At 63.4% G+C, this 24,709-nt stretch overlaps 1 protein-coding gene across 2 annotated transcripts in view; it reads left to right on the top strand.

Annotated features, from left to right (window-relative positions):
* Positions 1–112: 112 nt before the first annotated feature.
* NIBAN2 (niban apoptosis regulator 2) overlaps positions 113–24,709 on the top strand; it is a 31,591-nt gene continuing 6,994 nt past the window's right edge. Inside the window, exons 1-5 of one of the 2 annotated variants that reach the window (XM_054848944.1) lie at positions 113–340; positions 16,430–16,560; positions 20,015–20,143; positions 20,263–20,368; positions 21,174–21,341. In XM_054848944.1, the coding sequence (XP_054704919.1) occupies positions 286–340; positions 16,430–16,560; positions 20,015–20,143; positions 20,263–20,368; positions 21,174–21,341 (589 nt within the window). In that variant the 5' untranslated portion in view covers positions 113–285. Of the gene's footprint in view, positions 341–7,990; positions 8,289–16,429; positions 16,561–20,014; positions 20,144–20,262; positions 20,369–21,173; positions 21,342–24,709 lie in introns of those variants that run through there. The other variant, XM_054848943.1, reaches the window with a different exon arrangement.

Here is a 24,709-nt window from a genome sequence, read left to right as displayed (position 1 = left end):
CCCCCAGCGAGCAAATTGGAGCAACTAATTACAAGGAGGAGGGACACACACACACACGCACAGGCCGGGGGCGGCGGGCGCTGCCCCCCCCGGGCTCTGGCGCGGCTGCAGCGGGGCGGTGCGGGGGGAGTGGCCGGGGGAGGCCGGTGGAGCCGGGGCTGCCATGGGGCGCCGAGCTGCCTGACCGCCCCGGGCGCTGCCTTCCTCCTCCTCCTCCTCCTCCTCCTCCTCCTTCTCCTCCTCCTCCTGCCGCCGCCCGCCCGGCCCGGCCCGGCTCTGCTCGCCATGGGAGATGTGGTCTCCACGCACCTGGACGAGGGTCGCCGCCAGCACATCGCGGGTGAGCTCCCGGCGCGCTTCCCCGCTCCCCTTATCCCCGCCGGGCTCTCCCCAACCCTCGCTTCAGTCCGGGTGGGGACACCCCCCCCCCCGCCGTGTTCCCGGGACCCCCCCCCGCCTGCCCTTCCCTTCTCTCCCGGACTTCAAACTTCTTTTTTTCCCCCTCTTTTTTCTTTTCTTTCTTTCCACCACGTTGCAGTTTCCCTGTGTTTTCGCCTGTCCCCTTGGCTGGGCACAGCCCGGGGAGGCGGGGGAGGGGGGGGGCACCCGAGATGCCTGTCTGCTTCCCAAATGAAAGGCTGGGTTGTGCCGGGGGTGTTTGTGTTGGCTCCGGGGACCGGGGAGCGTGTTCATGCGCTGAGCTTCCCCGGGCTGTGGGAGGGAAGGGGGGGAGCTGGGCTCCGGAGAGATGCTGGCAAGCCGGGTCCTGTGCGAGGGAAACCACTGTCAACATGGGATTTGCTGGGGCTGGGCCGGCAGATGAACTTTCTCCTCCTCAGCAGTACTGGAGGATCCCTAGGGAAGCCCCCCCCTTCCCCCCAAAAGTTGTGAGGGGTGTGTGGAAGGACTGGCTGCACCCCTGGGGTACCCCGGGATGCCCCAGACCTGCCCGGGGGCAGGACACAGCAGTCCCCCCGCCACTGCTGTGGGATGGGCAAGGGTGACAATGTGGTTATTGAGAGCGCAGCCATCCCGGGGCGTCTGCCCCCGACGCAGGATGTCTGGTCAGTGCCGCCTGGGAATCGCTGAACGTGGGATTACGGCTTCTGTACAGGCACGGTTTTGTGCAAAGGAATGGCTGGGAGGGCGGTGGCGGGGGGCAGGGCTGCTAATTGGTGCCTGCGGTGACTTGACCCCCATAAGTGGGGTCACCCCTCTGTCAGGGTGCTGTGCCCCCACCCGAGCTGCCTTGCGTCACTTGTGATGCGGGCGCTTTGCTCCTCGGGGCTCCCTAGCAGACGGGACTTGACCTCTGAGCCTTTTCATGCTCTGTCTTCAGTTTCAACTCCCCAGGCTGAAAAACCCTCCTCTCCGCTGGGTTAAGCAACCCCCCCGCGAAGCCGCACCTAGTTGGGTGGCACAGAGGAGCGTGGCTTCATGCTGGACCTTGTGCGCTTTGCAGAGAGATCAAGGGCTCGGGGAGCGCTGGGGTTTTGGAGGTGGCTCTGCCGTATCTTTCCTCCATCTCCACCATAAAGCCATGGGAGTGGCTCTGAATTCCTTTTTCCCCAAGGACTTTGGGGAAAAAGCTGCCGTAGGTCCGGCACTGATGGAGCAACGTGGTACAGTGGTACAGCTGCCCCGGTACCGGCACACGGACTCAATGTGTCGTGGCATATAGTAGAGCCCATCTGCCTTGCCAGGCTGTGCCGTCCTGGGCCGGCTGGCAGGAATGCTTACGTGGTATGTGGCTCAGCAGGACGCCGGCAGGTTTGCGAGCTTTGAAGGAGAGCTTGTAACGCGCTGTAGGGTTTTCACGTTGCATAGTTAAATCTCGACGCGGCTGATCCAGGGGGCTGCGCCGGCTCGGGTCTGTGCATGACACGGTGTCGAGTCTTGCTCTCCGCAGCACGTTCGGGTCCAAAGCACTTTAACTTACTGGTTCTCCGTACAGAGACCACTCCCCGTCCAAGCCCTGTGGTCTTAATCCTGAAGAGCCTGGGAAGCATGACAAGGAAAAGCCTGGCTGGATTTCCTATGCAGGAATCTGTCTCTGCTGGGCCAGAAATTAGGTGCTTGCAAGGCCAGGGTGGATGGCTGCACCCTGGCAGGGACCGAGCTGTTACACCCGGGGGGTTCAGCTCATGCTGGGGGCTGCTGCTGAGTTTTCATGGCGAAAACAGGATTCCTGTGAAACAGGATTCTGGAGATTAGGTTGGTACGTGTCCTGTACCGTGCTGCACCTCTGAAGGTTTGAGGCGAGTAGGGGGGACCCACACCTGTCCTGGGACACCTCCCTGGGAGAGACTGGAGCCCACTGGGTTCACTAAGCACCTCTCCGCTTTCCGCCCAGGCTCCTCGCTGGGTGAAAAGCCCCCAGAGCTGGGAGGGGCCGTAACCCAACAGGCAAGGCACGACTTGCTGTCAGGCATGCAAAGCAATGCGGCGGGGAAAACTCCGGGTTTTCCTGCCTAGCTCAGCCTGTTCTCCGCTGCCGCTGCTCCTGCCGGCGCCCAGGGAGGGATCCATCCCCTCTCCAGGGCAACTTTTCCCAGCTGACCTCCCAACTTTGGGGAGTTTGGAGGAGCTGCCCAGGCTGATGTGCCCCCTTATTGCAGCAGGGACGGAAGCTCTTTGGGCTTGGCAATGCTCCCCGTGGCCGCAGCCCCCTTGCACCAACAGAACTGTGCTGGCTGGGTGTGCAGCAAGCCCTGGGGCTGTGGGGAGATGGTGAGAGCCTGGGCCAGATCCTTCCCTCCCGCTGGGAGCGCAACTCTGAGCGCTGCAAGTGGGTTAAAGGCAGGAGGGAGGTGGCAAAAAGCCTTCCCGTGGCATGCACAGTGCTGTCCCCTCTGCATCGGGACCTGTGCCATCAAAGCCGTGCTGCGAAGATCCCATGCCGTGTCCCAGCCCACTTGGTGGTGGCTGCAGTGAGGCCAACCAACCTTTCTCAGAGGTCACGAACCACACGTGCGTGAGAGACTTGTGTGTTGGTGGCTCAGGACCAGGGTCTTTCCTCCTGCTGGTGGGGCTGGACCGCTCTCCTGCTGCCTGAGCAAGGGTGCAGGCAGCACCCCTGCCAGCACTGGGGATGCTCCACTGTGCCGCAGCTGACAGGGCAGCCCAGGGGGTGTGATCTGCATCGGGGTGCTTTTCAGGCAGTGCTGTCTGCAGCTGCCTCCAGGGTCTCTACGACCGGTAAGTGCTTCCTTCTGCCGCCTTGCTTTGGACATCATCCTGGCCTGAGTCACCCAGCTTGTTTGTCAACACCCTTCGGCTGCCCTCCTCCTCCTCTTCCTCCCAAACATGGGTTGGGAATTGCTCCTGACCTGCTCCCTGCTCCCTGGAGCAGGGACTGGCTCCCCCTCCTTGCACAAGGACACCCAGCACGGGCATCATCGCTTGGCGACATGAGGGTGGCAGGCGTGGGGTGTCCTGCCAGGGCTCCCGGGAAAGCCGAGATGTCACTGGGTGCCTTGGGTTTTTGCACAGTGTCCCCTCCTGTCCAGGGCAGTAGCTGCCCTCAGCAAGGGACTGGATGAAGCTCTTCCCTCACGCTGGAATAACTGCTTCCCTAGTGTGTCCCAGCCCCATGGACCCCTTCTCCAGGGCGGTGAGGTGGGGCATGGCTGGCGGGAGCTGGGTGGTCCCGGGCAGCGGGCCCGGGGGGAGAGCCCAGGGATGCAGCAGGAGCGGCTGGGTGCCTCCACGGCCACAGGGATGGGGACGTGGGTGGCAGCACAGGGAGGGTCCCTGGGAGCTCACACCTTGTTCTGGCATCTCCAGGGAGTCGCCAGCCTGTTAATTGCTGAGAAAACCAGCTATTAATTTGGGGTGGGACTTCTACAGACACCGGCCCTGGCCCACGCAGCGGTGGCAGAGATGACACCGAGCCTCACCCCTGGAGCAGGACCCACAGCCTTTCCGCTCCAACAAGTCATGTCGGGCATTGGTGGCTGCATATCCCTGATGCCACCGAGGAGCATCCTTCTCCTGCCAGGAGGCTGGGTGCCGACGGGATGGGTTGTGGGGTCGGGTCCGGAGGTACCCGGCAAATGCCAAAAGGCGCCTGGCTGCGGTGTGCCGCAGCGGGGTACATTGCCGGCAGCGGGAAGAGGTTTGCCGTGGCTTCCTTACGCTCATTTCCTAGCCTTGGCCGCAGATCAGCTCCAGCCAGCGTGGGAGGCGGTGGCTGCTGCTGATGGGCTCTGGGGTTGGTCTTGAGGCTGAAACCCTCACCCTGCCCCGGGGGGGTGGCCGATGCAGGGAGGCTCTGAGGGATGGGCCATGTGCTGGAGATGTGGAGTGGTTTCTCATAACGAAGTGTGTGTCTTCTTTCATCGTGAAATAAATAACTCCCCTGGCATGTCAGGGCTCCCTGCCAGCAGGGAAGGGCTGGTTCTGGCAAGCCAGGGCTTACCTGCAGCCGTCATGTCGGGGCACGGGGTTTGCTCAGAGCCAGCGTGTTGGGGCAGGGGACATCTGTGGGGGCCGCTTGTGCCGGTGGCCTTCCCACGTGGGCAGGAGGTGGGAGTCCTCCCAGCCCTGCCTGTGCTCAGCCCCGGGGCAGAGCCTGTCATCCCTCCCAGGGGGGGCTTTCCCCACCTCCCCCAGCAAGGGCTTATCCAAAGGCTTTGCCTTGAGCAAGCAGGGACACGCACAGAGGGCATCCCTGCTCTGCCTGGGAGCAGGAGGGCTGGGGACAGGAGGAGCAGAGCCGGCATCACAGCTGAGAGCTCTCCTTGGGGCCTCGGGTCAGCCCAGGGAGAGAAAAGCACCCTGCAGACCAGGCCCCCCCCAGCTGCAGTGTCAGACACCCCGTGTCCCATTGCAGGGACCCAGCAAGGGAAGTGCAGCCAAGAAGTGGGATTTCCCAAGCCTTTGCCTCCCTCCTGCCCCCAAATTGCTGCAGAGGCTGGCTCTGATCCCAGGGAGGCTCAGCACACCCCATCAGCTCTGTCCCACCCTCCCGGGGACCGATGGGCTCCTGTCCTTCTGCCCAAGCCCTGTGGCAGGTTGCAATGAGCTGCTGGCTCCCACCCCTGGCTCTGCCACAGCCACGGCACTGCCGGACTGGCCCCACGCTGGGGACAGCAAAGGTGCCACGTGGGCATGGGGACAGTTACCCAAAGAGCCCAGGGCTGGGCGTGCAGACAGCCCTGGGCCGTGGGGATGCGATGGGTGGTGGGTCCCATGGACAGACCCTGCAGCCGGCCTCGTGGGCAGGAGTCTGGTCCCAGCCCATGGGGAAGGAGCAGCGTTGGACCCATCCGTCCTGTTTCCACCCCTCTTACAGCATCCTGCGACCAGGCTTTATTTCACAACGCAGCCGGCAGCTGCCCTGCCCTTGCTCGCAATGACTGGGGAGATGGGGGGAAGCAGGAAGGCTGGCTGCTCGCAGGATGGGGCTCTTGCCTCCCACACCACCAGGACCATGGGCTCAGCGTGTCTCGGAGCTTTTCAGCAGGCAGAAGGGCTGGAGGGAGCCAAAGATGCTTATCCCTGGGAGCTTGCCGGGGCGAGGTTTGAAGGCAGGTGAGCACCAGCTCTCCAGCACGAGGCTGAGCACCCGCTTTGCCCCTGCAGGACCCAGGTCTGGTCCCACCACCCAGTTTGCAGAAGGCATCACCGCACCCTTGGGCTGCAGCCCCCGGAGCCCAGCCGGTGCCCGGCCGTGAGATCCCCAAGCAGCGGCTGTGCCCTCTCCCAGCCCCGGGCTGGCCCCAGAGCCTTGCCCAGCGCCTGGATGTGCCCACCCCAGCTCCACGGAGAGCCGGGTGCCAGGGGGGCCGGGAGGGGAGGAAGGGGCAGAGCAGAGCCGCTCATGGCAAGCAGACTTCCTCTCAGCCTTCTGGACCGGAGGGGAGGAAGGAGTAAAACTCCACCTTTTCCCCCTTTTCAAAGGGAAAGGGCAGCAGCGTTCAGCGCAGGTCCCAGCTCCGTCTGGTAGAGTATGGTGCCTTTCTCCGTACCCTGCTGCCCTGCCCTGGCACGGATCTGTCCCTGCCTGCAGCCGGGCTCCCAGCCCCACTCTGGGGGGCTCAGACCCCTCTGCTATAGGAATCCCTGGGACGGGACATCCCCGTGCAGCAGGGATGGGAGGGACCCTCTGCCCTGGAGCAGGCAGGGGACCTGGGGCAGGACCTCCCTCCCCTCCTGCCACGTTGGTGGCTCCTGCGGCACAGGACGCTTGTCCTGGCTCCTTCCATCTGCCAGCTCTGCTCGGCGCTAGGCATGGTGCCCCTTGGGGGGGTTCCCTGCATGAAGGGACATGCCCCAGAGCTGGGGTGCCACTGCACGGGGCAGGAGAGCGGGGCTGCCAGCTCCCAGGCACCCAAAGCAGCGGTGGCTCAGCCGTGGGAAGCATCCTGAGCTCTGTCCTCTGATCCCAACACATGCAGGGCGTCACCTGAGACCAGGACAGAGCCTTGCCTTGGGAACGTCCCCACATTGGGAACATCCCTGCTTTGGGGACATCCCTGCCTTGCTTCTGCCTAGGAGCTGCTTTGCTCTGCCAGCTGCTGCCCACTCTCCTGGTGATGCTCCGTGCCACTGGGTGCTGGCTGCCGGCCCCACGGGGCAGGTGCCCACCAGGCCAGGGTGTCCGTGGTTCACCAGGGGCCGTGGTGCTTCTGGAGCATCCTCAGCTGTGGGACACACCGAGCCCGTGGACACCCTTGGCCAGGGCATCACCCTCAGTGGGGAGCAGGGAGCAGGCGTGGGGGGCATGGTGTGGGACGGGCACTGTGGGGCAGGTGGAGACCCTCTGTCCTGCCGCGGCCTTGCGGAGGAGCCGGGCATAGGAACCCCCCTGGCAGCAGGGCCTGCGGCAGAGCCCAGAACAGGCTCAGGGCTGTTTTGTTCAAATACCTCTTGGGTTTTGTTTTTTAGGGTGGGTTTTTTTTTTTTTTTTGGTGTACATAAAAGTCTTTGTTTGGTCTCCTCCTGCGGTGCTGGATTGGGTTTCCTGCTGGCACCGGCCAGCTCAGTGGAAGAAGAGCGTGCCAGGTTCAGCTCCTCTCCCTGGGGCTGGGCACGGAGGGGGGGCATGAGGGGGCCAGCTGCTCGTCCCCTGCTGAGCACCGAAGCATTTCCTGGGACATCCCGGAGCAAGGACCACCCACCCCCTGCTGTCCCCAGCACCCGGAGCATGAGGGATCCAGAGATGCCCAAGTTTGATCTGTCCCCTTTGCCTTGGGGACCCCCCTGGTCCTGCAGCTCCCAGGTGCCGCGGGGCCCCGTGTGGGTGCCCAAAGGACGCTGCTGCCGGTGCACCACCCCGAGCGGCACTGCCTGCGACCCGCCGTTGACTCAGCCGCGGTGGGGGTTGCGCCACGTCGGAGCGGATGCAATGCTGCCGCGCTGGTGCTGGTGGATGAGCAGGGCCTTATCTGGGGAGGGGCGATGCTGGGTCCCACCCAGCTGCAGGGAAGCACCCCCCCATGGGGGGGGAGCACCAAAGGGTTGGCAGCTCTTTTCCAGGCCGACCAGGCACTGCTGGGACCCTGGGGGACAAGGGACGTGTGGGGTGGTACGACTGCAGCCAGGATGAGGGTAGTGGGTCCTGGTCCAGCGTGAGATTTGGGGTGGTACCCAGCTTGAGCCCCACTGGGCAGGTGGCACTTTGGGCCGGGGTGGGTTTAGCCCAGCTGGGGTGCTGCGTGGACACCTGCACCCCGCGGCTTTGGAGCATCACCCCCGAAGGCAAGGCTGCTCAAAAGGGAAGGGACAAGGCAGGAGGGTCTTGCCCAGATCAGGCAGGGTTGGGTGGGCAGGAAGGATCTCCTCCTGCCCCTGTCCCTCCGAGGCTGTTTGAGCAGAGAGGTTCAGGGCAGACATCTTGCGCTGGGTTCAGTCCAGCCCCAACCGGCTTCTCTGGAGACGTTCAAAGGCCCCGAACGCTGTTTGTTCTTCACATGCACATTCCTTGCACGCAGCCCCGCAGCAGCCTTGTTCCCGGGCAGCAGCGGGAGACCGGCATCCACGCCGCGGGAAAACACCCGCCGGCACGTAGCCGGATGCTAATCCCTTGCCCGCTGGGCTGGATGTGGCCCCGAGCTGCGGGAGCAGGGCTGATGCAGGGGGCTGAGTCCGGCTTCGCGGTTGGGACTGGGGAGCAGGAGCAGCGGGTGAAGGGTGTCCGAATTGAGAGTGCTGTCGGGGTTTTTCGGTTGTTCCTATGCTGAGGAGCCGCTGCTGAATGTGCTGCTTCTTTTTCGGCCCCGTGGATTTCGTGGTCTGCTTTAGATCCTCCTGCGGCCGTGCCGGGCACGGCTCTGCTGCGGCAGGTTTGTTTGCTCTGGGCAGGGAGGGGAGCGGCGTTGTGCAACCGCCGGGGCTGGGCGCGGTGCTGGGAGACAGGGTGGGTGCTGCCACGGTGGGGACAGACCCCCCCGGGAGCATCCCCAGGGACACCCCTGAGGATACGGGGTGCTGCCGGCAGTCGGGATGGGGGATGCCACAGGGTGCTGGGTGCTGGTGAAGGATGCAGCACCTTGCAGGCAGCGAAGCGGAGCGCCGTGTCCCCGATGGGTGCCCCAGCCCTGAGCTGGCACTATGGGCGCTTCTGACTCATCCGGGGGCAGAGCCGAGCGTGGCAAAGGCAGGGCTAGAGAGGATGAACCGGTTCAGGCCTGGGCCCATCTGGTTTCTCCTCCGAGGCTCCGCCGCCTCATCCCTTCCTGCTGCTCAGCCCCCCGTCCTGCCCACCCTTCCCCGCAAAGCCGTGAGTCAGAGGGCAGCCGGCTGCTCGGCTCATCCCCGGCACTGCTGAGGGGGTGGCAGGATGCGTCCCCTTTCAACCCGGCCCGTGCCTCTGAGCTGACTTGTAGCTGCAAATATTCCCGATGGATTTTGGAGTAGTGCCGGAGCTGGGCAGCGATCCCCGTCCTGCCGGGTCTCCCGGTGCTGAGCTGTGCCCTGGGTGCAGGCAGCAGTGGAGCGCACCAGCGCTGGGGAAGGCACCGGGAGCCGCCTCTGCTCCCTCTCGGACCAGAAATGCCCTGGGCTGGTTTGGGGTGGGTTTGTGTGAAGGGTGTATTCGGGTGCAGGGAGATAAGGGGGGGAACTATCGCCGGTCTTTGCTCTCCCCCCAGTTTGTTTTTCCCTGTTTCAGCCTCCCCTGGTCTGTATGAGAGGGGAAAATACAAAGGGCTACCGGGTCAGCCCCCGGGTTTTGCTGTTATCAGGAGCAAACCCTCCTTCAGCCCCTTCTCTGCCACCCCGGGTGGGGGCTGGGACCCGACTGCCCCCAGCCCCGGCATCGCCCTGGGAGCCCACGCTGGAAACCTCCTCCCCGGGGGACGCGCAGGGGATGCTCAGCCGGGCTGAGTCAGGCCCATGGGAAGGAGTTTGTGTTTCTGGGTGGAAATGAACTCAGATTCAAATTCCAGAAACCCTGAACTGCCGGCTGGGGCTTAACCCTTTGGGTGCACCCATGGGTGCTGCGGGATGCTCACGCGGCTCCCTGCAGGGACATGCAGCGGCTCTCGGTTCTCCTCGGTGCCTCGTCGACAGCGGGATCTCTTGCACTGTCCCTTCGGCTGGTTCTCTCTGCGCCACTGATGCTCAGCCTGCCCGGAGCCATCGTGTGCTGTCATGCCGCCTTTCCTAAAACCTTGTAGGGAGAAGCCTGCGCTGAGCCGGGCCCATGCTGCGCACCCAGTCCCTCTTGTGTTGTGTGCCCCATCCCCGGGGTGCTGTGCACCCCATCCCCGGCATGCTGTGCACCCTGGGCGGGGGATGCCCAGATGCACTGTCTGCGTAGTGCCAGGGTTTGGGACATGTGAGGGCGGCCGAGGGGCAGCGAGCAGCACCCCTGGGTGCATTTGGACCAGGCAGCGGTGCAGGATTGCTGCAGCAGCCCCGTTGCGAGGGAGGAGTGAGGCACCCTTGGCCCAGCCAGTGGCATCAGCCTCCCTGGGGTGGCCTTGTCCTCGGTTTCCCTTGCTGGAAGAGCCACTCTCATTGTCCTCCCGGGCCACTGGGAAGAAGCGGAGCAGCCCGAGAACGGGATGCGAGGGGCAGGGAAGAGGCAGGGGGTCGGCATGGGAAAGCTTTGGGTGACTTTCCAGGCAGCGCGTGCACCGCGGTGCTGCCCATCCTCCCCGGCACAGGCGGGATGCTGGTGGCTCCGCTACCCCCCCGGCATGCCGGGCATGGGAACCGCCGGCGAGGTGGCTGCTCCCTGGCACACCGGGGACAGCCGGGGATGCCACGGGGCTGTCCCGGCAGGCAGTGCCCCGTCACCTCACCGCAGGCTGCCGCACCCCTGCCCGCGCCTGGGAGCCGGTGGCCGGGTGCAAACGGGCTCTTTGCGTTTTGCTGCCTTTATCTGGGTGGAAATCAGCTTCTGTCCCTTCGTACCTCCCCAGGGTGTGAGGTGGCTGCGCTGGTGCACCGCGGATGTCCCTGTCAGTGCCACCGGTTCTGGGGCTGCTGGGAGCCTGCGCTCCCCCCCAGCAACCCGCCCCCGCTTGCTAATCATTCACTCGCTAAATTAGTGATTAACTCCTTCCCTGGCAGCCTTGGCAAGCCTGGCTGTGCCAGCACACGCTGCTCACGGGTCCCCTGCCAGCCAGATGTCCTACGGGCCATTGCCACCACGCCACGGGCCACCACCACCGTGGCACGGAGGGACCTTCACTGGGGTAGGGGCACCCAGCAAAGGGACGTGATGGCATGGCCGCTGCTCAGGAAACACACACCCCCCCCCCCCGTGCCATCACCCCCTTGCTGAGCTGTCAGCGAGGGGACACGGGACTCCTGCGTGGAGGCGGGGGGAGCTGGGGCTTTCCTGCCGCCCCGCTGAGTCAGGCTGTCCCGTGGGGGCCGGGGGAAATGAGCCAGGCGAGGTTTCGTCATGAGTGCGGGGGGCCACAGCTCAGCTGGCCCGGGGGCTCTGCTTCAATGAGCTTTTTTGTCTTTTATTTTTTTTCTTATATTTTTCTGGACCGTGGTGAAAATTCCCTGCCTCCGGTGAGGCATCCCTGCGGCATCCCACAAAGGCTTCAGCACCCTGCTCCAGCTGCTGCTCCTGCTCCCACTCATCTCAGCTACATAAACCCAAGGGGGGGAAGGTTGGGATTTGAAAGGCACCTTCATCCCCCCCCAGAACATACTGAAGCAGCAGCGGGGGGATGACAGGGTCTCAGGGTGTGTCTGGCGTGAGGGACGTGGGGCTTTGGGCTTGCAAAACGGGATGTGGGCTGGAGGGAGGTTGCCGATGACTGTTCCTGCTTGGACTGGTCAGACGGTGACTTCCAGCCTCCCTGGGGTGCGCGTGTGTGTGTGCGCACAGGCGTGTGTGTTTGTGCATGAGTGTGTCGCACGGACGTGCAAGGGTGTGTATGTGCATGTGTTTGGAGTGTGCATGGGTACATGTACGTTTGTGTGTGTGTGTGTGGCTACACGTGCTGCTTCGGGCGTGAGCAGCTCAGCTGCAGAGCACCCAGCGCCCACCGTCCCCGCACCGCCCCGTCGGGTGTGTTTGGGAGAGCCCCGTCCCCCGGGGCGCAGCCGGGGTGCTCGCCCCCAGCCATGCAAGCTTGCGGTGATGCCGCCCTGCTCCGGGCTTGGGGACCAACCGCTCCCTGTCCCTCGGGGGCCGTGAGCGTGGTGGTGGCCATGCCCCGGGGGCCAGGCAGGCGAGCCTGGGGGCAGCTGGGGAGCGGGAGGCAGCTCTGCATCCCCGAAGGCACAGCTGCCAGGACCTTTGGGTGCAGAGGAGCAGTGCACCCTCCCCTACCTTTTCCCCTTAAGCTTTAACCCTTTGCTGCCCACCCCAGATCCTGCCACATCGGGAAAGGGGAAAGGACATCTCCGACCTCAGCTTAGCGGGTATCTGGGATGGGGCACGGGGGGATGCTCATCTGAAGAGCAGCTTTGCTGAGCATCCCCGGCGGAGCCTGCCCAGTGCTGGGGGAGGCCGAGCTGGTCCCCAGCCCCAGGGAGCCACCTGGGCTGAGCCATGTCCCTGTCCCCACCGGGCTCTGTCCCGCCGGGGACTTGCTGTGATGCCGCGGCAGCCCCGATCCTGCAGATACCTCCACAGGTCATGGATGAGTCGGAGGACGGCGAGCAAGAAGGGCACTACCGTTGCATGGGGGCTGAGAAAACTGTGCAGCAAAACCTGTGACCTCCCCGCTGCCAGATCTGCTGACTTTACTGGCCACGGCCTGGGCTATTTAAAGCATCACTCTCATTTTCACATGATTTTTGAGGGTAATGAGGCAAAGTAGCTCCGGCCACTTACTTGTGCTGGCAGGGCTCTCTGAGCCAGGGGCTGCCAGGATGGTGCTTCTGGAGCCCCCGTCTCCCCACTGTGGTGAAACAAATTGCAGGCAGCAAATACAGGCAGCTGGAGGGAAGGATACAGTCAAAGTGTCCATGCTGTTCTCCAGGCGATAAGGTGTCTGGGCTAGACCTGGAGCTCATCGCTCGTTTTTTCCCCTTGGCTTTGCTCTAAGAGGTGCCAGAGCTGGAGCTGGCCGTGGCCGTATGGGAGGTCAGGATAAGAGCTGGCTTCTGCCTTGGTCTGTGCACGCGTGGGGCTGCTGCTGGTGCTGGAGATGCTTCCATGGGCAGGACGCAGCCAGTCCAGGCTGCTGGACCAGCTTGGGCAGCTTGCCGTGACTTTTGGAGTCCTTCCGAGGGTGAGATCCACCTCCTGCCCTGGTTCAAAGGCACTAAAACTGGACCAGGGCTGCTCTGGCCGGGCCGTGACCTCTCAATACTCGAGGGCTGCACATGCCTTTGGGGGTGCAACCCGCATCGCCGGCGGCACCGGCTGCTCCGGGGCCGTTTCCTTCCTGGCCAGCCCGTGCCATCGTGCTGGCGCTGCTTTGGGCTCGGTGACGGCTGCGGTGGCACGACCGGTCGAGGGGGTGGGAGGGAGCAGGAGCCGCCTCTCCCGCACGGTTTCGCCCAGACAAGCCTCAGGCGTCATCCAGGACAAGGGCAAACCTGTGCTGCCTGTTTGTCCCCCTGCCAGGGTGTCCCTGGGAGCTCCTTGCCCCGCTGTGCCCGGGGTGCTGACGGGGTGGGTGTTGGGGAGGGCGTGTGGGTCCCTGGGCACCAGGCAGGGTGGTGGTGGGGGGGGGTGCGGACCTGATGTGGCGTAGCTGGATACGACTCCTTGCTCCCCGCATCCCGCCCAGCCCTGTGTCCAGCCTGGCCGGGGGGGGGGGTTGCTCGGTGGCTGGGATGCCCAGGGCCCTTTGACTCCCCCACGCCGGGCAAAGCTCTGCAGAGCCCCTTTATCGCTGCCTGCAGCCGCCACGTGCGGCTTAGTCATGGGCACGGCTGGGGAGGGAAGGAGGGGAACCCGCGGGCCGAGGAACAGATGAGGTCTGTGATCAGAGGTGCCGGCGCTGGGGCTTCTGCTGAGCCAGGCGCTAGTGTGGGTGGGTGCCGTTGGCACCCTTCTGCAGCCACAAAGCTGGTGACCCCCCCCCCCCCGCCCTGCCTTCCCAGGAACCAGAGGGATGTGCCGGAGCCTGCGCTGGCCCGGAAACCCCGGCTGCCCGGGGACCGGCAGCTCTGCACAGCACCGTTTGCAGTGTGCGGGACCCGGCGTGATAGGGACCGTGGTGGTGGCACCCAGAGCAGTGGCAAAGCACCGTCTGTAGGCGGCTGGGGACACCCGGCACCACCCTGCGAGGTCCCTGTGCGTGCAGCCAGCTTGCCAGAGCACATTGCCGTGGGTGTCCGAGCCCACACCCAGGACGGGGCGGTGGCTGGGTGGGAGCCAGCCGAGCCCCATCCCTGCCAAGCCCCACCACGGCCGGCGGGGAGTTCGGGTGCGGGGCTGGGAGGAGGCAGGGGACGCAGCTCCCCAGGACTGCCACCTGTCCCCGGACCCCTCCGGCTCAGGGCTGGACACGCAGCCGCAGCAGCTCGTAGAGGGGTGGCCGCTCGTGGGTGGCCTCGGTTGTGCAGCCGGGGAGGAGGGATGCGCTCGGTAGCCCTCAGCACTGCTGGGAGGTTTTGTTCAGCCCGGTGAAGGAGCCAGCGGGTGGTTTAGCCAGTTCCCGTGGGGGACACTGAGCCCCACGCAGGGTGCTATGGGGGTGGGGGGGTCAGGGCACCCACCGGCATCGTCAGCGTGGGCTTCCCATCCTCTGCTCTGAAGCGAAGCCCGGCTGTCCCACAGCTAGTGGTCCAGGTCTTGCTGAATCCGATGTCACTTTGTGCCACCTCCTCGCCGCACCTCTGGCCACCTCTTCCCGACCCCCCCCCCCGCCCCGTGGGTCCCTCCCGAGCCTGAGCATGGTGGCTGGTGGGGCAGCCAGGGGCCGTGCCAGTGGGCCACCGGGCAGGGAGTATCAGTGCTCCCCAGCATCGCCGCTGCACCCCGAGGGGCTTGTTGGGCTGGGGGAGATTTAATCACCTTGGATATTTCACTGCAAATCTTTTGTTTCAGTGTGTGCAAGGAATTGTTTTTTCCTTTTCCATTTACTTAAGACCTCCTAATTGGCCCCGTCGTTAATCAGGGAAGAATGAGTGACTAAGCCGTCTCGCCTGCCTGGGGACGGGGGCTCTTTTTTTCCCATGAACTGAAAGGAAATGAAACCTCAAAATGTCCTTTTAAATCTCAGCTGTCAGCATCGCTGCCCAGAGCCCTGGCCAAAATCACAGAGTTTTGTAGATGGGAGTTGCAACAGAGGTGCGGCGTGGACGCAAGCGCGGCGTGACTGCGAGCTCTTTCTTTTCCAGGACAAAATGCCAAAATCGGGGGTGAAGAATTTCTCTGCTGGGACGAGCAGGCGTCTCATTCTTTGCTGCAAAAAAAGGTTGCTGAAATTTAAAGGGATTTTCGGCCCCGGCGTGGCGAGACACTGGCCTGCGGCGTTTGCTCCTGTTGCGGTGCTGGCAGTGCCAGCATCTCTTCAGGGATGGTTTTATCTGCCCCCAGCCGCTGTCCTCTGGCGGCATTTTCCTCCGGAGCGGCTCATCCCATGGGGATTTGCAGCACCCTGCAGCAAGCTGCTCCTTTGTGCCAGCTTGGCTGCGAGTGCGGCTCCGGCGCGGCTGCCGCTGGAGGTTTTGGCTCCCGCCGAGCTGTGCCGGGGCCGGCGCGGGGGGTCTGTTTTGTCTGGGTTCGTGCCCCCAGCATGGTGCTGGCTCCTGCGCTGGGGATGCAGAGACAGCATCGTTCCTCCCCGCGCCCATCGCCAGGGCTCTGGCAGAGGCTGAGCCGTCGGAAATAGTTGGAGGCGACTCAAATTCTTTCCCTTTCACAGGCTCTGGGGCAAAGTTGAGAGTGAAATTCAAAGTAGAGGCCTCGTGTGCCAAAGGCAGCTCCGGGGAAATTGTCTCCCTGGACCTGTGATGCGATGCGATGGGGTTCTTCGTGTAGGAGCCTCACGTGGGGTTGAGCTGGGGTGGGGAGAGGGCAGGGTGCCTGTGGGGCAGGGTGCCTGTGGGGCAGGGTGCTGCGTGGGGCAGGGTGCCTGTGGGGCAGGGTGCCTGTGGGACAGGGTGCTGTGTGGGGCAAGGTGCCTGTGGGTCAGGGTGCTGTGTGGGGCAGGGTGCTGCGTGGGACAGGGTGCTGTGTGGGTCAGGGTGCTGTGTGGGTCAGGGTGCTGTGTGGGGCAGGGTGCTGCGTGGGACAGGGTGCTGTGTGGGGCAGGGTGCTGTGTGGGGCAGGGTGCCTGTGAGGCAGGGTGCCTGTGGGGCAGGGTGCTCTGTGGGGCAGGGTGCCTGTGGGGCAGGGTGCTGCCTTGGAACTGCCGTTGGGATGGAGGGGATCTCCTCTGGTGTGGGGTGCTGGGGGCTCCTGGCAGCTCAAGCTCTCCCAGCACCTCGGGCTCCCCCCAGTCTGGAGACAGGGGTCCTGGTGGGGGTCCCTGCCTCGCATGGCGGGGGGTGACATGGGGAGCGTGGTGGGGGCCGGTCTGTCCTTCCCCCTTCGAATGTCCCTGCTGCGTGCACGGCCCTGAGCACCGCTGGCTGCAGAGCCTGGAGCCACCCAGCCCCCGTGCAGGATGGCCCTTACGGGGGCACGGTGGGGCCGGGTGGGTGTGAGTGATGCTTGGGGCTCAGCGGGGGGAATTGCCCCCCAATTTCAGCTGGCCAAGGTGGTCGGAGCAGGGCTGGGGAGCTGCACAAGGCACGGGAAGCCGGCAGCATTGCCGGAATCAGCTTAATGTCAGGAATTTCCTGCTGGGGAGAAGAATCCATGGCATTAATGTGAAAGGCCAAAAAAAGATTATCCTGACCCCAAATTAGTCCCTGGGCTGGATGGGGAGGGCAGATGGCAGCGGGCTCGGCCGTGGCCCCCCACTAAACCCTGCTCCCGCGGGCGGGAGGGTGACGGGGAGGGTGGGTGGGCAGGGGGAAGGTGTCCGAGCTGGGTGCTGGGTGGGCTGCGGCAAGGAGACCCCCGAATCCAGCCCCTGCCTCACGCGGCTCTGCTCTCCCCTTGCAGAGAAGACGGGGAAGGTGCTGGGGGAGTTTTGCCGGTGCTACAAGGAGCAGTATGGCGTAGCGCTCTTCAACAGCGTCCGCTATGAGATCGAGGGCAATGGAGGGCCGCAGGCCCAGCTGCTCCACCGCAAGGTAAGAGCCCGGCTCTGCGCAAGGAGCCTGGAGCTGGCAGGGAGCTCCATCCCTGTGCCTGGCGAGCACGGACTGATGTCCTTCCCAAAGCCCGGGCACGTCTCCTCTCCCTGTTCCTCCCTGCCGGGGCAGGATGTAGCCCCCGTGCCACTGGTCCAGCCCATCCCCGTGGCGTCATGCACCGTCTGTGCAGCACCTGGGGCTCCCCAGGAAGGTTTCCTATCCCATCCCGTGCAACGAGCACACCCAGCAAGCAGAGACAGGGCTGGCTTTTGGCTGCAGCCCCCATGGATGAGCGTGCTTGGTGCCAGGGCTGGCAGGAGCTCCCGGACCCCCCCGTGCCCAGGGAAGCCCTGAGCAGGGTGTGCTGGGCTGTCACCCCCCTGCTCCTGGGTGCAAGTGATGCTCCAGCCCAGGCAAATGCCTGAGGAGGGGTAGGAAGAGGAAGAGGAGGTGGCCCCAAGTCAGATCTCCAGCACCCGCCTTTCCCTGCCCCCCCACCATGGGGCTTGTTCCCTGCGGCTCTGGCACCCACGGATGGATCCTGCCCTCCCCTCCTGCCTCTAAAGGCAGATACACGCTGGCTGGGGCTACTCACCAGCAGACAGGGTTTGGGGTGCCTCCCTGGCCGGGTCGGTGGAGTCGCTGTCCTGTGGGTGCTCCTTGAAAGCAGGAGGAGATGTGATTGCACATGGGCATGGGTTTCTGCTTTGGTCTGGGGCTTAAAGGGGTGGTTTTTTAAGAAATCTAGAAATTGCATCCATGAGATCAGACTTCAAGCCCTGGGTGCTCACAGCGGTTGTCTCCCTGGCCCGTCCGTGAAGGTGACACCTTGCCCAGGCACCTGGACGTGCCCCATCTCCTCTGAAAGCCGCCTGGGTGCTGGGTGTGTTGAGCAAAATAAAGGTGTGGAGGTTCCTGGGCAGGAGCCGAGCGCCCAATGTCCTCAACAAGGCGTCCCTTGGGTTCCTCGCAATTTGGCAGATGCCTCCACCCCCCCTGGGGGTATGTCCATCCCAAGGTTGGTTGCTTCATTAAAAAGCTCCAGCAAACAGCCCAGGAATGTCTGAGGAACGGCGGCGAGGCGAGGAGGTCAGGGACGCGGTGCAAATCTTTTAAAACACCAGTGTATAAATAGGACATTCCTCTCGCGCGATGTCCCGTCTGCTGCCCGTCCTCTGCCAGGGTCCCGGCAGTGTCACCGGGAGGTACTGGGGCTCCAGACACCGCGGGGACCTGCGTGTCTGAGGGGTGGCTCTGCAAGGGCCCAGGAAGAACATCTCCTCCAGCTGGGCTTTGTGCTCCCCAAATACACCCAAAAAGTTGTGGATGTCAAGAAGATGCAGAGTAGCGTCCTCTCTGTCCTCAGGCGGGTCCAGCTGGGATGTGGCATTTGGTTTTTAAATTCTATTTATTACTTTTTTTTTTTGCGATCTCTGTGGGGACGCGGTGCTCAGAGGCAGCTCCCGCAGTGACACCAGGGGCTGGTGACCCTCCTGGGCTGGGGGGGGGACGGCTGGGCTGGGGTCCAAAGCCCGGCTCAGTCACCTGAAATGCCAGCAAGAAGCAGCAGCGATGAGAATAAGGAATAAACATTTCTGCCTTTGGTCTCTCCAGCAGCCCAGGTGTCCCCAGCCAGCACCACCAAAAAACTGTCCCCGAGCATCCTCTCTTCTCGTAACAGCCCCTCCTGGCTCTCCCAGCCGGGCCCCAAAGTTGACATATCTGGGCTCGGATCTCGCTCCCCATCGCTCGCTGTCCCCACGGCAGGGATGCAGGCATCCTCCACCCGCGCGCTTCCCGGCCCCCTCCCTGCCCAGCCTAGCAATTTGGCACATACCTGCCTGTCCCAAATATTTGCCGGGGTTGGGTGGTGCCGCCTCGGTGCCTCCGCTTGTGCGAGGAGGGTGTGCGAGGAGGGGGCGGCTGCGCCGGGGCTCTCAGGACGCTGGTGAGCAGCCGTTCCCTGGCCGAGGGTCCCCCGGAGCCCTGTCAGAGCTCAGCCTGGATTTTATTTCGTTAGCAGCCGGGCTGTATGACCTTGGCTGCCTTGGGCAGCGGTTTGGAAGCGAGTTTATAAGGGCTGATTCTCCTTGGGTGACCCCCCCCCGGGAGATGCTGATGGGGGCTCCCAGAGCTGGCACCACGTTTCTGCCCCCATCCCCGCTGGTGGCCTTGGGGTTCGGGCTCTCACCCCTCCCGCTGGCCCCCAGCCCTGCAGGGCTTGCTTCATGCTTTCTTCTCCCCCTTCCAAGGCCTTTGGAAAGCAGTACGGAGCAGCGAGGTGCTGTCGGCCTGTTTGCTGAGCCAAGCTGCTCTCAGACCTCCCTACCACCCAAGGGGGTGCGGGGTCGGGGAGTGGTGGGGGGCTTGGGGAAGGCAGTGGGGTTCCTGTGAACCAGGAGGTGGACAGAGCAGGGAGAGGAGAGGGAAAGGTCCTGCACAAGGGTCCTGGTGCTGGAGCATGGCAGGACCCAAGCCCTGGCTGATCCCTCCTGGTGGCCACCATGGTGGATGGTGGGTGGCCACGGCAGGAGAGGCGGCTGCCGCACGCTCCTGCCCTCACGAGAGCTCTCGGCTCTTGTTTATGTTCCTTGGATCATAAAAATTCTTGGGACGAATTCTTGGCTCGCTCAGCCAGCCTGTGTTTGGGATAGCGTAAACTTGCCAGCATGTGGGCCAAAAGGTGCTGGAGAGCTGGCGAGGGGCTGCTCAGCCCGGGGGGGAGCTCAGGGGCGCGGGATGTCCTCAGCCTCTTCCTGTCGCTGGTCCTCCATGAAGTCCAGAGCATTTAAACATCGTCTGGTGCTGGGCTCTACAGAGTGGCTTCTTGTTTTTCCTCTCCCATGTCCCATCTGGAGACCATGCCAGGGCAGGGCTTGGTTCCTGCCATCTGCAGCTGGCCTCTGACCCACACCCTGGCAGGACCTTCTGGTTGATGCCACTACTGAGCAGTACCACGCATGCTCCTGCCTGCCCCAAGCCGGGGAAATCACAGTAGCTGAGATTGGAAAGAGCTGCTGGAGGGCTCTGCTCCAACCTGCCGCTCGGCCAAGTGGGGTCACGTTGCTCAGCTGAGCTTGGGGTATGTCCTGGGAAGGAGATGCCAGGGGCAGAGGTGTGACCGCCACCATGGTGAACACCACCACGTGCGACTTCACTGCTGTATGTGCAGCCCCTCTGAGGTTTTCTAGGGCTGTGCGTGTGATACCCCTCAAAGTTGTCACCCAGACACGTTATTCAGCCACCAAAATTCGCAATGCTATGGGAGATGGTGCAGTGCTGAACTTGGAGACCCTCAGCATAGCCCTAGTGCAGAAAACCCCACCCAAACCACCACGAATGGACCTTGCTGAGCTCCCCGTGCCAGGCTGTGGCTGTGGGATGGAGGGGTACCCAGCTGCCCCTCTCCCTGCCCTCCCCGTGCCACCCACTGCATGTCTCTTCCCCGCAGGTCCCGCTGGAGGACCACGTCATCTACTCGGGCAACCTCTTCCAGTACATCGAGGAGAACAAGAAGTGGAGGAACCGCTTCTGCGTGGTCCCGCACAACTATGGCTTGGTCCTCTACGAGAACAAACTGGTGAGGGGCATCACTCTTTTGCCCATCTCCAGTGGGCACAGCTCCAAAGGGGGACACCCCATTTCTGTGGTGGCATGGCCGTGCTCCCCATCATCCATGACCCATCTTTTTCTGCTCAGGCCTATGAGCGAGACCTGTCACCACGCGTGCTGGTCAACAGTGCAGGCTACAAGATCCTCACCTCCGTGGACCAGTACCTGGAGCTGGTGAACAGCAGCCTGCCTGGTGAGTGGTCCTGGTGGCTGCGGGGCAAGGAGGGATGCTTGGGGTCCCCTGCACCCTGATGCTGCTGGACATCCCTCAGGGACCTTTGGGAAGGGGTGGATTTGAGATGTAGCGTCCCTGGGGACCTTTGGGAAGGGGTAGTTTTGGGGTGTGGGGCTGTAGGGAAGGCGAACAGCCCCATTCCTACACCGTGGGGTGTAGGATGCCGTGTGTGGTGTCTGCTGCTCAGGTCCTGCCACAGACACTGGGGAAGGAAGGAAAATGTCTGCAGCTCCATGAGAGCTGCCCCAAGCTGCTGCCACCTCCCTTTCCTGGAGAGTGCTGGGCGAAGGCAGCAGCTCCCGCTCCTCCATCCAGACCCCCGGGAGGCCCAGCCGCCACCCTGCCCACCATGCTCCTGCCCCGCGTCGCTGAAGGCCAGGGCAGCCCCCAGGGAGCTGCTAAAACAGCTTGCGTAGGGCAGCAAGCCCTTCACCGGTTCAGGGCACGTGCCCGACAGCAGCGGGGTCAGGCCAGCAGCTCTGGGGAGGGTTTCACGCTGCAAATAATGATTTTTATTTTTTTGGCCCCCAATTTTCACTTCTGATTTCCTTTCTGGAAGAACGAGGCTTTTCGCTCTTTTTTTTGCCCTCTGTTTTTGATAGAACTCACAGCAAAGCTGCTGGGGAGGAGCTGAGGGGTCTTGCGTGCCCCTCTTCCGCCCCCAGCCCTGAATGCTGAGGCAGACGGACACCCCCGACCCTGCAGCATCCCCATCCCTGTCCTGCCCCACCTGCTCCTCAAAGCATCCTTCTCCCCTCCGCAGGCGTGACGCCCAAATCGGGGCACTCCCCCATCCTGAAGTGCCCCACGGATTTCCCCCTCATCCTCTGGCACCCCTACGCCCGGCATTATTACTTCTGCGTGATGACGGGCAAGGAGCAGGAGAAGTGGCGGGCAGTTTTCCAGGACTGCGTCCGGCACTGCAACAACGGTGAGCGATGCTGGTGAGGGGGGGAGACACAGGGCGGGGGGTCTGGGGTGGGGAGAGCATCATCCTCCTGCTCCGGAGAGGGTGCTGGGGACCCTGCGGTGGTTGGGTTGGGTTTTGGGCCGGAGGGGATGGTTTGGAGGTCAAGAGGAGGAATTGGGTTGGGAGTTGTTGAGCGTCATTGAGCATCTCATCCTCCCTCTGAGCGAGGGTGGGGCGGGAGGGATCCAGCCAGGATCCATCCCTGTGCCCGGCTTCATCCCGCTGCCCGTAAGGAACGCGGCGCAGGGCAGGCAGCATTTGCAGGAGCCGGCACGGAGCCTGGCTCAAGAGACGACCTGATGCCTATTTTCCACCCTGAGGCAGAAAATATTTGGTAATTAATGTCATCAAAACTGCAAGCCCCACCATCCTGCGCCTCCCTCCCTCCGCCAGCACCACCCGGGCTCCGGCGAGCGAAGGCAGAGGGGGTGCAGGGCTGCGAGGGGCCGGGGCGGAGGCAGGACCTGCCTCCCACGTCAGCGATGCTCTGGCAGGAAAACACGATTTTCCTGCCTGGCCGTGGCCCGTGCGCTCCTGGGCTGAGACCCAGGTCTCGGCGGTGCCTTGGATGGCGAGAAGTTTCCTGGGGAAGGAGGTGCCAGCGCCGAAACCTGCTGAAAATCGGGTCTTTTAGTGGGCAAAGAGCGATGCTGCCTGTTTCTTTTGTGCTTCTTTTCCCCTGGGAGCTGCACGTAACCTTGGTTTTGCCCGAGTTGCTGTTTAGGGAGCAGAGTAACGGGGTTGGACCCGGAGCCTGCGTTTCAGTGGGGGTTTCCATCCTCCCATGTTAGATTAAAGCTGAATGCTTTGCTCTTTCCCTTCCTTTTGGTGCCTCTCGCTGCAAAACACATCCGCACGCTGTCGGTGAGCTGGGGCCGTCCGGGCTGGTCAGGATGAGCGTGTCCCCGCAGCCCAAAGGGCCTGGGCTGCTTTGGCAGGGGCTGGGCGCAGTGACCCCCCCCCCCAGGCCGCTCATCCCCCCGGGATGCTGCTGAGCATCATTGCTGCACGCAGCTCAGCACCCCAGGACCCCCTGTGCTTGCCGGCTGAACCCACAAAGCCGGGGCGCTGTGAGCAAAGCTAGCTCCTAATAGAAGAGGAATCAACCTCTCATACTAACAAAGAGCTGATTTTTTAATTTATTTGTCTTTAATTCCACCCCCCTGGCTGCCGGGCGCTGCTGCGGGGGAGAGGTGTGAGCCCTTCCGCCATCCCCGCTGCCAGCCAGGGCTGTGCCATTAAATCCTCTCCTCCCTCTCAGCGTGTGATGAACGAACCCCCCGGTGGGCAGCGGCCCAGGGCAGGTCGGTGCCGGTGGGTTTCTGCATTTCCACAGCCCGGATTTCTCTGCGAGACGGTTCTTCCCTCCCGAGCACCATTTCTGCCCCTCACTACTCCTGCAAGGTCCGAGCTACTGTTTCAAATCCCATGAAAGCTCTTTTGTTGTTGTCGAGCAATTTCTTTTTTTTTTTTTTTTTCCTAAATTAGAGGCTCTGTTTCTGCCTCCGGTTGTGATTAGTGTGGGAAATTTCACCTCCCTTTTTAAGATTGTATTTTTGTAACACCAGCTCTTCTGTAAGGACCGGGGACGTGTAACATTGCTCCTCACGCAGGAGGTGTCCCCGGAGCCCGGGTGCCCTTGGCTGCTCCGAGAACGTCCCTTGCCCTGTCTGGTGGCAGCACCCACCCCGCGGGCTCTCGCCCCTCGTTGCGGTCAGGCTGCCCCGTTCACCTGTGTTTTGGGCAAAAAAAAGCGGCTTCAAATTCATGTTTCACCCTTCCCCTTGCGAGAGGAGATTATCCTGTGCCGTGAGCAGGGTGGACTTTGAAAAAATCGAGGTGTAGCATCGCTCTCCGGTGCCGGGTACCCCCATTCCTGTGGTGCACCATCACCCCGGGAGCCTTTCCAGGATAGAGTCCAGGCTTGGGTGGTTGGTTCCCATCCCTGACAAGGCGAGCTCAGATCAGTGCTTAATTAACTGCATATTAATGAAGCAAACTCATTAAATTTGCCCTGTGCAGTGGCACGGTGCCTTTTTGCAACCAGCCCTGTGTGCTCGTCCCTGGGCAGGGCGCAGGGCTGGGGACGGGTCCCCGCAGCCGGAGCCCACTGCATCCCCGGGCTCAGCCAGGGACCGCTGACCCTGCTGGGGCAGATCCAGGCGGCTTCTTGGGGGGGGGATCCTGCCCCGCTCTCTGCGTGGTTTGGAGGATGAAGTTTGGCCATAGCGGCTTCTGGAGAGGGACTGGAGCCTGTACCAGGCTGTCCCACGCGGGAGGTGATGCTGAGCTGCAAGGAGCCGTGGATGGAGAAGCACCGGCCCCTGAAAGCTCAGCCCTGCTCTGGCTCCCGCTCCCACCGAGCACTGAGAAAGGGTCAGGCTTTATTTTCTCAGCGGTTTTTTCCCCTGTATATTAATCTGCCCCTTAGGAAAAGCTGCTTAGGCTTGAAGTTAAATGTAATCATCTTAGAAAAATCTGTGTGCTTTGGAAAAGATCTGCTCACTACCCCGGGCTGGCCCTCCTGGGAAGGGAGAACCCACCCCTGGCTGCGTCTCCCCAGGACAGCGGCTTGCTGGGCGGTCCAGGGCCGTGCCCCTCCGCTGTCATCGCTGCGGGGATGCTCTGGGCGCAGGTTGGCTCAGCCATCACCAGCCACCCTGGCTGGGTCCCATCCCACCTCCCTCCTGCCAGGGGGCCGGGCGTGGGGAGGGGAGTGGGGGTGCCAGGGGGGGTTCACTCCCAGGAGTGTTTCTCTCCGGCTGGCAGGTGCCTCTGCTGCCAGACCCTGGAGAGGCTGGGACAAGGCAGGGACACGCGTGGGACGAGGCAGGGACATGCGTGGGACATGTGCCAGCAGCTCCCAGCCTGTCCCGCCTGTCCCCATCTCCTCCTCCTCCTCCTCCTGGCACGTGGCCGTGGGCTCCCAGCACCCTGCCTGTTCTCCTGATGGGTGCCGTGGGAGGGTGGGGGTGAAGTCTGAGCCCTCCTCGTGCCGCAGTGACGTCTCGGGGGCTGCCCAACCGGCCGGAGCCCAGCGTGGGTCCCGCAGGGCTGGCTCTGGGACGGGGCCCTGGCTCTTCCTCCCGGGCTGCACCGCTGCCTGCAGGGCCCCCTCCCTCCAGCCCTCCCCGGCTGCCCCCTCCTGTGGTGCTGGTGGGCTCCCCACGCAGCACCGGGGAGCACTGACCCCCCCCATACTGGCAAGTCCCTGCTCCTGCTGTGCCTTTGGGGCTCAGCAAGCCCCTGGGTCCCCGTACACCATGGGGGCTTCCTGAGCCCCCCATCCTGCTGCACCCCTGCTCCTGATGTGCCTTCAGAGCTTGCTG

The sequence above is a fragment of the Grus americana genome, chromosome 20 (assembly GCF_028858705.1).
Source record: "Grus americana isolate bGruAme1 chromosome 20, bGruAme1.mat, whole genome shotgun sequence".
NCBI classification, from domain to species: Eukaryota; Metazoa; Chordata; class Aves; order Gruiformes; family Gruidae; genus Grus; species Grus americana.
Note: the sequence above shows the minus strand (reverse complement) of the source record. Positions and strands in the feature narration are given on the sequence as shown.